The following is a 12,500-nucleotide window of genomic DNA, read 5'->3' on the forward strand; positions in this document are numbered from 1 at the left end:
AGAAAAAAAAGACATTTACTTCCAGTTGTCCTCAACAATGGGTAATAAGAAATATCTCTATGATATGAAAATAGATTAAACCTAGCATTACAAGCCATCCTCAGAAAGGAATAGGCCAACAAAAACGGGAAAGGGAATTTCACGAAAGAAAGAGCAGTATATGACAGCAGTGCATGATTTGTACAGTGAAGGAGTAAATCATAAAACAACACTGATACCCATGCAGAAAAAAATGATAATGACCATGACAACGAAGGCCCAATTTTCAGATGGGGGTGGGTAGTCAGCGCCCTACAGGCTCTGGGTGTAGTATGGCTCTGGGTGTAAATGGCTCTGGGTGTATATGGCTCTGGGTGTAGTACTATTCAAATTTCCCTTATTGTGACATCTCAATAAGGGAGATTTCTGACTAGCTCACAGAAGCGCATAGTTTCCGACTAAACTCAACGCACGGTTTTGTTTCGGGAGTGTTTATCGGGATTGTTTGTAGAAGCATCAGAGACCCAAATGGAAGCACAAAAGCACAGACAAAGCGTAATGCTATAATATGGCCCCTAAAAATTGTAAATTGTATTATTCTCTGTTTTCTTGCCTCAGTGTATGAAATGCGCTATATACTGTATGCCATTTTCTCCTCCTCACTGCATCTCCAGCTGATTGAGGGAGAGGAGAGCTAATGGCCAACTGCAGCATTCCGAAAAGCTGCCATGACATTCCAGAAGTTTCCCCAGCATGCAATAAGTTTCTAACCGGCTCTCTCCGGGCTGCTGAGGTGACCCTGTAAAAACCATTAGGCTCCTCTGCATGGCTCACTGTGAAGTGCAAATGAGAAGTAAATTTGGGGTGAAATGATTCTCCACCTCTTCCACCAACAACACCCCCCACACACACACACACACACACACCATCTCCAAACCAACTGGATCCCTGCTCTGCCTGGCTCCACTGCTGTTTCTGAGAATGAGCAGCTTTTCCGAGCGCCTCTGCCTTCCACCCTCTCTCTCTCTCTCTCTCTCTCTCTCTCTCTCTCTCTCTCTCTGTTGGCTCGCACCGCTGACATTTCAACCCGGCGGTCAGTTGCCTCTTCCCCCCGTGAGCGCTCAGCTTCCATTAGCTGCCAGACGGCATGATGGAGGCTGGAGCTGGTTAACCAGCGGGGTCTTGTGGGGAGGGGGGAGGGCAGATGCTTTACCCCCAGCAGGGGGCCTTGCTGATAGGAGACAATGTGAGCAGGGGCTGCAGGGGGACCAGCGGGAGAGGAACGACGTCTGGCCGTCATCCAGCATTAAAGTCCGGTACCCTTGGACTGGTATTGAAAGTTTGAGCAGTGGGAGTGGACTGTTTGCTGGACCTTAATTGGTCTCTCTCTCTTTTTCTCTCTCCTCTCTCTGTGTGTCTATATCCTCAATCCTCATCATTCCCTCTCCCTACATCCTGTTTGTCTCCTATCGTATTCAATCTCTCTCTCTCTATCTCTCCGTCCTCTTTGTCTCCTATCATACTCAATATCTCTCTCTCTCTCTCTCTCTCTCTCTTTCTCTCTCTCTCTCCATCCTGTTTGTCTCCTGTCATTTGATTTTGGCCCTGACTCAGTCAGGTTGTGCTACAGCTTTCCATTGCTGATATAGTCAGATGTGAAGTGGTGTATCATACGACATTGGTCCTTGTTGGTGTGTGTGTGTGTGTGTGACAAATGGAAGGAAAGGCACTACCCACAGCTCTGGTTAAATGCTTCATAAACACCCGTGTAGCACATTACCATTGATCAAGAGCAGTGCAATCATCAGCTGGGGTTATGTGTACAGGGTGATATACTTAGTGATATATGTATTCTTTTCAGTAACAGATGAGTAGCCTGACAGCCTGTTCATACCCCTGGCTTGTGCTGAAGTGAGGGGGATTTGTCTGATTAGCCATTAGCAGGGCCCCCAAACGGAGACAAATGCTGTGTCGGGAGGGGAAGGGGATTCAGTTATCGCATGTGCTGCTGGCTTCCCACCGCGGGTGATGAACGGCCCCCTCTCCATCCATCTCTTCAGCAGCCACCAGAGCATCCTGGATCAATCTTAGTTTCTCTCACGCAGGCAGCAAGTGGCAGGACCAGCATGGAGGCACAGACTCCTCTAGAGGGCACTAGAGAGCAGCACGACAGCCGAGCTCAGGGGCTTTGGACTTGCAAGAGCTTTATTGGAGAAATGTTGCTGAAACAGCTGAGGATGTTCAATTAACAATAAAACAGCGGCAAATTGTAATGTAATGTGCCATTATACTGCTGTGGTAAAGAGCTTAGATACGCTATAATTATTTAGCTATGAGGTCATCATTTTAATGAGCAGTTGCTGATTACTTTGCTGCTATCGTTTTGTTATAAAATTATAAAATTATATTGCTGTTGTTGCAGCCACTGTTCCCAACCCAAACATGGGTCTCCTAGGAAACAGAACACTCCAAGAGGCTGAAGAATTCATGCCTCTTTGTTGCCATGACAGCAAGTTTGCACAAGAAAGCCAGAAAGCGAGACTCAAAGGAAGGCTCTCTCCCCAGTGCTAGCCTTTCCAGTCGCAAACAACTTATACACCCAATCAATCACTTGGTTCTGTTTTGAAGCAAACATGTATCTCATCAGATTTAGAATATTGTGATACTGTAAGTAGGCCTTGACCTTGAGCCCTTGAAATGTTACAGCTGAATTACAGCACACTTCAGTTTGATAAAACACACAAAGTAGGCTACAGCAGAAATATTACAGTATATTGCCATCTGTGTGTGTGTCTTTATATGCTGTGTATGAACCTGTATATTATGTTTGTCTATAACAAACACACACACACACTCACACATACACACACATAGCTTGCTGGGGACCAAGCACCATTCTACTAGGATGTCTAGGACTTAGTTAATGTAGCCTACACAACCTAATCATTTCAACATTTTGAACAAACAAAACTACAGTTTCAGTATCCCTGTTAAAATGTGTATGTTCTCAACATTTTAACCACAATGGAAGGGGGCTTTGGCATTGTGATCATCAATAGAACATTTCTCAGTCTGAAATTGGTGTTACAATCACACCATAAACAAACTGGACAGGACTTCATGTTGAAAACAGACATGACATAAATATGTTGAAGTCAAGCTTGCGGATCTCAATACAAAAATAGCAATCACACAACTGCACAAGGCAAGCATTTGCAATAGGCATCCTTTTTTATTGAGATAAATATAGAAGTTCACATTGTGAGTATAAATGCATAGAAATATACACAACATGGCTTGGATTGGATGGCATTTCATCAGCGTGTTGTTTTATTTATCGTAAGGAGAAAGCCACAGAGAGAGATAGAGACGTGATGGCAGGAGTGAGAAGGCTTTAGGTCTTCTTGGCCCTGTAAACTCTACAAACACAGCGGAGAGGTCTGGATTTGCTCGGTCGGTGGCTGGCTGGCTCGCCAAAAGGCACCGGAGCATAGGAGGGTCTGGCAGGAGGGCGGCTGACCGGAGCATACGCATGTCTGACAGGAGGGGAGCTGACCAGATCATACGCATGTTTGACAGGAGGGGAGCTGACCAGATCATACGCATGTCTGGCAGGAGGGGAGCTGGACGTGGGAGATCATCAAAAGACACAGTTCTAAAGTGGCAGTGAGTGACACCATCCCTCAGGACTACAACATCAACCCCATTCAAGTCAGGTACAGGAGCCGAACCAAATAGAATAGAATACAAATGCCCCCCAAGCCCCTTTAGCATCTCATATAGCATTTAATAATGTCTTCTCATATATAATTTAATATTTCCTAGCATGCATGATAATAATATAATGTTTGATTTGTTTTTTTAATATGTTGTGCTAATGTGAACAAAATAGCAAAACATATATTTATATATAGCATATTTAATTTATTTCCTATCTGCAAATAATTTATTTTCAAGCTCCCCAAACCATAATATTTAGAGGCTAGCATGATTTCATGCCATGTATTTACAAAACCAAAGCACTGTTGCAGCATTAGCTCTTGTACGTGATGAGTTTTAGTTGGTTCTCTCTAAGTGCACAAGTGGAAGAGAAGAACTGCACTCATTTTGATGCCAAAGGGACAGAATGGCTTTGAATGGAAGACAGGAAGAGAGAGAAAAGATTAAGAAGAGAAAGAGCAAGAGAGAAAGAGAGAGCATGTGTATATCTGAGCATGTGTGAAGTTTGTGTCTAGGTCTAACTGTGTGTATGTCTGCATCTACTCATGTCCACATCTAAGAGTGTGTAAATGCATGTAAATATGCGTGTGTACATGTTCATGGACATTTCACAGTGCCAAACAGACACAGGGTTTGGTGTGTGTGTGTGTGTGTGTGCTGCTCACAGATACACAGACCAGTAGATGACGTTAAAGAAGAGGAAAGTGAAAGGGAAGAGAGCTCGGGCGTAGAGGTCGACGCGTTTGGCAGCGGAGGGGATGACCGGTTTCGGCGGCGGCGGCTTCTTGTTGTTCTTGGTGGCCGTCTTGCCATGGCCACCGGCCGTCTCGATGGGCTTGCCGTAGCAGTCAAAGTTCGAGAGCTCAAAGTCGCGGGGTAGTGACCCCACGATGCTGAAGTCATTGGTGCGCAGGTCAGACTTGGAGGTGCAGACCTTCTTACACCTGGTCTCTGTCACCTGGGAGAGAGAGAGACAGAAAGAGAGAGAGAGTGTGGTCAGTTCTAAAGACAAGTGTAAACAATCAGCAATATGCATTGTGATCCAATCACAATTCACTTGCAGGGGTGGTCTGAGACACATTTGACCACATATCTTTTGCAGTGTAAATGCTAATGTGGTCTAATGCGTCGCGGGTAATGGGAGTTCTAATGATTGTGACGTTGGCAGCAACAGAATCTGGTCAGCAGACAGACAGCAGACAGTGGTCAGACATGTCTCTAGCTGTACACCTTGGACACATGTGTAAACAGCAATTTGTGTCGGCTAACCACTTGTGATCGCACTCAAGACACATTCTAAATACAAAAGTAAACAGGCCCATATTTCTCCCATCCTCTCTAAACCAGCTGATTCAAATTAGCACAGATGAGCTAATTAATAAAAACAGCTGTTTGAAGTGCACAAAGTGCATCTTGTGCTAATTTACCGTAGTAAGCATATTTGTACACAATCCTTGTACTGTAGTTTTCTAACCTATACAAGGTGTTTCCAAACAAATCTCTGATTTTGTTTTATGGGATCTTCTGTCATCCAGGCAAAATATATCTAGGATATGAGGACAAAATGAGGACAAAAAGTCCAAACATGAACCTTCTCTGTTATAGCCTAACTTACTCTCAGAGTTGGATAACCCACTACACCCCATAGGAAAGCAACATTTGAAACAAAATCTCACCAGTTTCTCCCAGGGCACTGTTAGGTGAAATAAGGTGAGATAAGAATACTGTAGATTAGGAAGAAAAAAGAGTATTTTAAAATTTTAAGTAGAGCTTTTTTTGTTGTCTGGATAAATTACACTTGCGGCAAGTTTTATTTGTAAGTGATTCGATTGTAGGCTATTTGTGTGTCCAGACATCACCAGCCTAGCATTGGTTGCTGTGGCAACAACGTAGGTGACTCACTGTTTCAGAATGTTCAAAGAGGACAGTATATAGATGCAATGAATTGATCAATCAGTTCAGTACTCTTCAGAGCTTCAGCACTAGTGTAAGCATAGTTTCTAGCATTCTCCTCTCTCTGACGTCGCGTGTCACATTGCGAATGACCCAAAACATTTTGAAAACTTTTCCAATCCGACTTGAGAAGCCTGAACAGCTGGACTGAGACAGATCTGTAGAAATCCTACTGGAACAGAACGGCAGAAATCGGATTTCATTTCATGTGCAATCTGTCAATCTGGATACAGTCTGGATTTGCCAAAACCTGGGATTAGGACTGGCAGTCTGAACAAGGCACTGAACAAAGATAACACCTCTACACTGACATAATATGAGAGGGGATTTGTTACAACCCACAGAATCGCTTCCAGAAAAGAAACAGTTTGCTTTGTTAAAGGCACAAAAGAGTGAAACTATGTGTCTTCATTAACATGGTATGAGTGGTAACACTGGTTAGAGTGAAACGATGTGTCTTCATTAACATGGCATAAGTGGAGACCTGGACGCTGTGGTGTTGGACGCTGTAGTGTTGTGGTGCTGTGGTGTTGGACGCTGTGGTGTTGGACGCTGTAGTGTTGTGGTGCTGTGGTGTTGTGGTGTTGGACGCTGTGGTGTTGTGGTGTTGTGGTGTTGGACGCTGTGGTGTTGGACGCTGTAGTGTTGTGGTTCTGTGGTGTTGTGGTGCTGTGGTGTTGTGGTGTTGTGGTTTTGGACGCTGTGGTGTTGTTGGGCAGTGTGGTGCTGGACGCTGTAGTGTTGTGATGTTGGGCGGTGTGGTGCTGGACGCTGTAGTGTTGTGGTGCTGTGGTGAAGTACACGTGGTGAGCTCTGGTGGACGGAGTTGAGCTGTGTAGTGTTGTGGTGCTGTGGTGAAGTACACGTGGTGAGCTCTGGTGGACGGAGCTGGAGCTGTCCCAGACCCTTCGGGATCAGGACATTGTTCAGATGGATGGCGCCCGACCCAGTTCTGCCACCATGCAGGACCGGATAAGCCCCGGTCCAGGAAGCAGACATGATCTGGAGGGGACCCGGGGACCCAAAGCCGCTTAGACAGCCAGCAGGACGCAGGTGGACAGAGAGAAGCAGCAGCATCTCTCTGTCTCCTCTCTGTCTCACTCAATCACTCTCTCTTTCTCTCCTTCTCTCTCTTTCTCACTCCATCTCTCTCTCACCATCTGTCTTTGACTCAGTGGTTGCTCCTAGTTGTCTCTCTCTCTCCTTCTCTCTGTCTCACTTCATCTCTCTCTCTCCTTCTCTCTCTGACTCACTCCATCACTCTCTCTCTCCTCTCTGACTCACTCTCTCTCTCCTCTCTCTGGAATGAGAATGGATAGAAGAAACTATGTGAGAGGACGAGGATGAGTGCATATGCGAGGTGGGGGACGAGGAGGAAGGGGAGGAGGGCAAGAAAGAGGATTTTTATTGGACACTTTACAGTGCATTGTAGGCTGTATACTGTACAATATTGTAAACAAATCGTATGGCCCTGAACATTGTGCTTTTATCTGTTTACAGTACTGACTGCTCAATAGATTTGGACTGGTTGCAAGTTCATATCAACAAAAAACAAGAATCAAAGGACAAGTTTGCGAGATGAAGTACTGTATAAATAGGGGTACAAGGAGGAGGAAGAACAAAAAAATGCAAAGAGCATAGCAAAGTACTTAATGTTTTTGTTCATCAAAAGACAATGACGGAAAAATATGAAATTTGTTTTGAGATTAAAAATGTACTTCTCCCTGAGAACTATATGTTTTGAAAAATGTGTTTTCTATTTTCTGGTGAATTGTTCACAGGTAAATCTGTTTTGAGGCAAAAGTTTGATTTTGTAAATAGTGCTTGAAGCTAAGGATTTGTGTTTAATATTTTAAGAAAATGGAGCAAGGTTTCAGAAATTGTGTTTTAGCAATTGAAAAAAACAAAATTGATTCCATAGGCATGGTCTTATCCATTTGCAAAGCAGGACGGCAGCTTTTAGACTGCAGTTCATAAAGAGACTCTTGGCGGGGCCCACGGATGTGGCATGGAGTCTTGTGAGCTGCTCAATCCTAAGAACTTTCAAAGGTTTGGGGATGGACAAGTCCCTTTTCTTGATGGCATCTCATGGAGTGGGTGTTTCTGGTTTGCCCCCTTTCTACCGGAGTCTTTTCAGAATCTGGGGCCTGTTCAATGTGCAAAGGCAGGGGTCAGTATAACTCCCTATACTGGCTTTTGCAAGAGCCTGTGATTGGGGGTGCGCGTTTGGACGTTTCCTCAGATGGATTACCTGCAATCCAGGGGCGGAGCTTGAGGGGCTGCGGGGGGTGCGGCACGCCCCCGGCCGGGAACCCGCAGGGGCCCGGTGCGAGGGCGCCCCTCCCCCACCTCCGGGTAAGGTGGGACGGGCCTCTCCACGGCACAAGGCGGAGGAGCTAAGATCATGCAAAGCGGTTTCTTTTCAATCATTTTCATCAGAGTGGGACGTATTAGGCTTATAGGTTGCCCCAGTCAGGACGAGTTATGACTCACGGTTGCTGAAAAGTTTTGAAATTTACTTTGATGATTTAGTAGGTGTAAAATATTGAATAAAATGTTCTGCTGTATGACTGGCTTTATTTTAACTCTCATATTGAACGTGCAAATTTACAAAATTGGATCAACGATATTGTCTCCTACGTCAATGAGAGAATACTTAGGCTACATGATTTTGGTTTCGATTTTCTAATTGGAGTAAGTCTTTGTGACAACACGTCATGATACATTTGATAATGTTTGATCGTTGTTTTGGTATGAAGCATCTTGTACGTAGCCTAATGAATGCGCTCTAGAAAGTGAAAGTAGCCTCTAGGCCAGGGGTGGGCAAACTTTTTGGCTCAAGGGCCACATTGGGTTTTGAAAACTGTCCGGCGGGCGCACAACAACCACCCCCCCCACCCCCCGACACACACACAAAAAAAATACATTTTTTATAGCCTATAATTTAGTATGAAACGTATTTGTTTTAAAATATGAATTGCTTAAAAATGCTGCTAATTTTATGCTGTTTAACAAATGTATAAATTGTGCACTGTCGCTTTAAGACAGTCGCTTTAATTCACGGTTATTTCTCAATGATCTTCTGCCTGCTCCGCTATGGCTAGTGCTGTACCTACAGCTGGGCCCTCTCACAGTTTTTAAATGGTCAGTAGTGGGAACTACTGTTGCCTTCATGATTTCCTTTTAAAACTTTCTTATAAAAAGGAGATATCAATTATCAACAATGACAAGCCAGATGGAACCTGCGGCTCTCTCTCCCTCGCGTGAGTGCAGACGCGTTCCCAATTAAATGGATCGCATAATGTTCACGTTAGATCTGCTGCAAAGGAGATAACTAAGAGTTAACTTAGTTTAACATGTTCTCATAATGTTCTCTAAGGAGAGTGAAAAGCAGTTTGCAGTAAAGCTAACCAACGTCGTCTCTATCGCAGGAAAAAAATAGGAAGCAGCCTGATAACCAAATGAAATGCTCGGCGGGCCGGATGAAAGTGCTTGGCGGGCCGGATCCGGCCCGCGGGCCGCAGTTTGCCCACCCCTGCTCTAGGCCTAGGCCTATATGCGCTCTGTGTCTGAGCTGTCTGTGCACGTCCGCAATTGATTACGTTTCTCAAATGGATCAATCATCAATCAATCCCATGGTATTTTTTGCCCTAAAATGCATGAAACATGCAAGTTCAAAATCCCGCCGGTAGCCACGTTACATCTCCGTTTCATACTTGCCTGGCTACTAGCCTACAATAAATTGAACGAACTCAACTGACAACAGGTATATCTACTGATTCGGTCATTGAGACTACAGAATACAGACTACAGAATACAGTACAACAAACTTTCTGTCTTTCTGAAGTTTATTTTTGTATTCCGGGGTACAGTAGCCTAATTGCATAATGCCTTGACAATAGTTTTTCTAACCGGCTTGCTGTTTAAACTGACTGCGCCGCTCTGAGCTTTCCTGCCAGGTTTATGACGTAAACCGCATCTCGGCTCTGGCATTGCCTAAACTCATCGTGTGGGAAATCAGATTATCTGTCAGTATTGGGCTTTGAAAGTAAGGGATATTTGCTCAATAATAGTAGGCTACATTTTGTAACATTTATAGAGAAACCGAGGGGAAGAATCGTTGGAAATTGAAAACACAAAAAAAGATTCGGGGCTTTTGAAAATAGATTCGGGGCTTGAGCCCCCGAAACCACCCCCTCACTCCGCCAATGCAACCACCCAGCAGTAACTTCTGCATTCAGTGAGATTTGCACCGCCCTAATTTTATTGTTGACTCTTCCCGTCACCGTTGCAACCTCTGAGCGCTCATTCTCAAAGTTAAAGATCATTAAAACCCACCATAGAGAATGAGAGAGCAAAGAAAATGGACATACACAGAGCATCGTGGACGAGTTGGCGGAGCGCAAGGCTCGTCGTATGCCCTTCAAATAGTGCTGCGTATTTATTGTTGTTTTATTATTAGGGGTCATGTAGCCTAATGTTTTTGTTGTTGTTCTCTTCGTTACACTTCATGTACGGTCGATGGACTTCAGAATTACATAGTTGCTCTCGGTGGCGCTGACGCTTGTAAGACCCGCTGTTGCGGGCATGTGTAGCCTATGTTGTAAAATTATGTTATGATGAGTTTAATAAAGGGCCCGGTCATGTGCCCCGCCCCGGGCCGGCTCTGACTTGTTCCGCCACTGCTGCAATCGAGACAATCCTGATGAGCATGATTTCTTTGGCTTGTGCTCTCACCCAATTTGGAGGAGAGTGCATTTGTTTTCTTCATCCAAGGAGGCGATATCACTTTTTTATGTTGTTACTGGGAAGCAGTTATATCATGCTTGTGTGAAAGTGTTTAACAAAATATGCGACACTGTTCTTGAACTGAGCCCAGATATAAGACCAGAATGAAGAGCACTTTATAAACCACCATTAGCCAAAAGAGTGGGTGATTTACAGTGGAGAATACTTCATGGGGCTGTGGCTGTCAATTCTTTTGTTTCAGTTTTAAATCCAAGTGTTGGTCAGGAATGTAGTTTTTGTTTTCAAAGAGAAACAATTTTTCATGCGTTCTCACTGTGTGTTAGACTGAGGCCTTTGTTCCTTATTCTGCAGCACTTGTTTAGTGGATATGGTGCAGAGTTCTCCACTGAGGTTTTTATTCTTGGTTTTAAGTACACAAGACACAGACAGAATGAATGCAAATTACTGAACTTATTTTAGGGCAGGCCAAGATGGCCATCTATGTCAGCCGGAGAAATAATGTGGATCAAATGCCTGGCGATGATGTTACAGTCTTTTCAGCTTTAGTCAAAGCTAGAGTATTGGTTGACTTCCATTTTTATGAGATGATGCAGGACCTTGAGACTTTTGTAGACTTATGGTGTTGTAAACGAGTGTTGTGTACAGTCAAAGTTGCACTTTGAACATCTGTAGATGTGTTTATTATAGTTTATAGTTTATATAAGTTTATTATAGTAAACTGTTTATTATAGTTTATAGTTTATATAAGTACAATTTAAAATCTCTCTCCTTCTCTCTCTGTCTCACTCCATCTCTCTCTCTCCTTCTCTCTGTCTCACTCCATCTCTCTCTCCTCCTCTCTCTCGTCTCCCTCACCTCAATCTGTCTCTCTCCATCTTTCTATGACTTTTCTTTCTTTTTCTTCCTCTCCGTCTGTCCCTTGTCTGTCTCCTTTGTTTATGTGTATCTCTCCTCCTGTCCCTCTCTCCCTCCCTCCTTCTCTCCTTCCCTCCCTCTGACTGACCCCCCGCACTCTGTTTTGGGTCCACAGGCTACAGGCTATGTGCAGGGGAGCGGAAGAGGGGCAATTACATCGACAGGGGCAGGGGCATCCTGGTAGGGCCGCCGACCTGCACTGCACGCTTACCCCCACCCCACCCCACCCCCAGTGAAAACAGAGGAGGCGCTCGGCTCTGAGCGACTTCCATCTCTGACTCAGATCCGACACGCATACAGAAGCCGGCAGAATTACTGAGACGGAGAGAGAGAGAGAGAGGCAGAATGTTTGCCCTATTGTGTCTACACATCTACATCTCTCTCTCTCTTTTCCCGTATCTATCCATTCTTCTCTCTCTCTCTCTCGCTCTCTCAGACTCTCATTCTCTCTTCTCTCCTGAGACATCTCCATGAGCTGAGAGCTCCTGCTTCTTCCTGACTAACTGTGTATGTGTGTGTGTGTTTGTCTAATGGTGGCCTGCCAAGCTAGTCTGCTCCATTTGATTCAGATTCAAAGGTGTCTGCAGGAGCAAAAGGTCTCCTACTGCACAGCTGTCAGGAACAACACATCCCTCTACTCTGTTTGGCACACACACGGCGCACGCACACACACACACGCACACACACACACACACACATCCATAAGACGTAGTGTCGTACATATCTGACAGAGCTTGCCTCCATCGTGAATGTGCTGCTATGTGGCAGGAACGGTACAACCTCTTTAAGGATCTCTGCTAATTTGTTCACGTTGGGGTTTGAGTTTGGGACCTTGAGCATGGGAGACAGCACAGCACAGCACAGCTGTGTGTGTGTGTGTGTGTGTGTGTGTGTGTGTGTGTGTGTGTGTAATGGAGACCTTGAGCATGTGTGATGTGTGAGGCTCTCGCTCTGCTTGCTCCCTAGGATCACCGTGGTGAGAGGTCAGAGGTCAAAGGTCAAAAGGTCAGTTAATAATAATTGATATGACAGGCAGTGCTCTTTACTGGTATCACTGGAGAGCACTACCTAATTCCCCACTGGTATCCACCATCCCAGCCATCCCCCACTAGTGTCCACTGAGGTCACACAACACACACCAGGTCACCTGGTGTCCACTGAGGTCACATCACACACACAAGATC

The 12,500-nt window shown here is 44.9% G+C and overlaps 1 protein-coding gene across 2 annotated transcripts in view; it reads right to left on the bottom strand.

The window, feature by feature from the left end:
* Positions 1 to 3,191: 3,191 nt before the first annotated feature.
* glrbb (glycine receptor, beta b) overlaps positions 3,192 to 12,500 on the bottom strand; it is a 35,724-nt gene continuing 26,415 nt past the window's right edge. For both annotated transcript variants that reach the window (XM_048263503.1, XM_048263504.1), the window contains one exon: positions 3,192 to 4,657. In XM_048263503.1, coding sequence (XP_048119460.1) covers positions 4,361 to 4,657 — 297 coding nt within the window. In that variant the 3' untranslated portion in view covers positions 3,192 to 4,360. The remainder of the gene's footprint in view (positions 4,658 to 12,500) is intronic.

The sequence above is a fragment of the Alosa alosa genome, chromosome 14, assembly GCF_017589495.1.
Source record: "Alosa alosa isolate M-15738 ecotype Scorff River chromosome 14, AALO_Geno_1.1, whole genome shotgun sequence".
NCBI classification, from domain to species: domain Eukaryota; kingdom Metazoa; phylum Chordata; class Actinopteri; order Clupeiformes; family Clupeidae; genus Alosa; species Alosa alosa.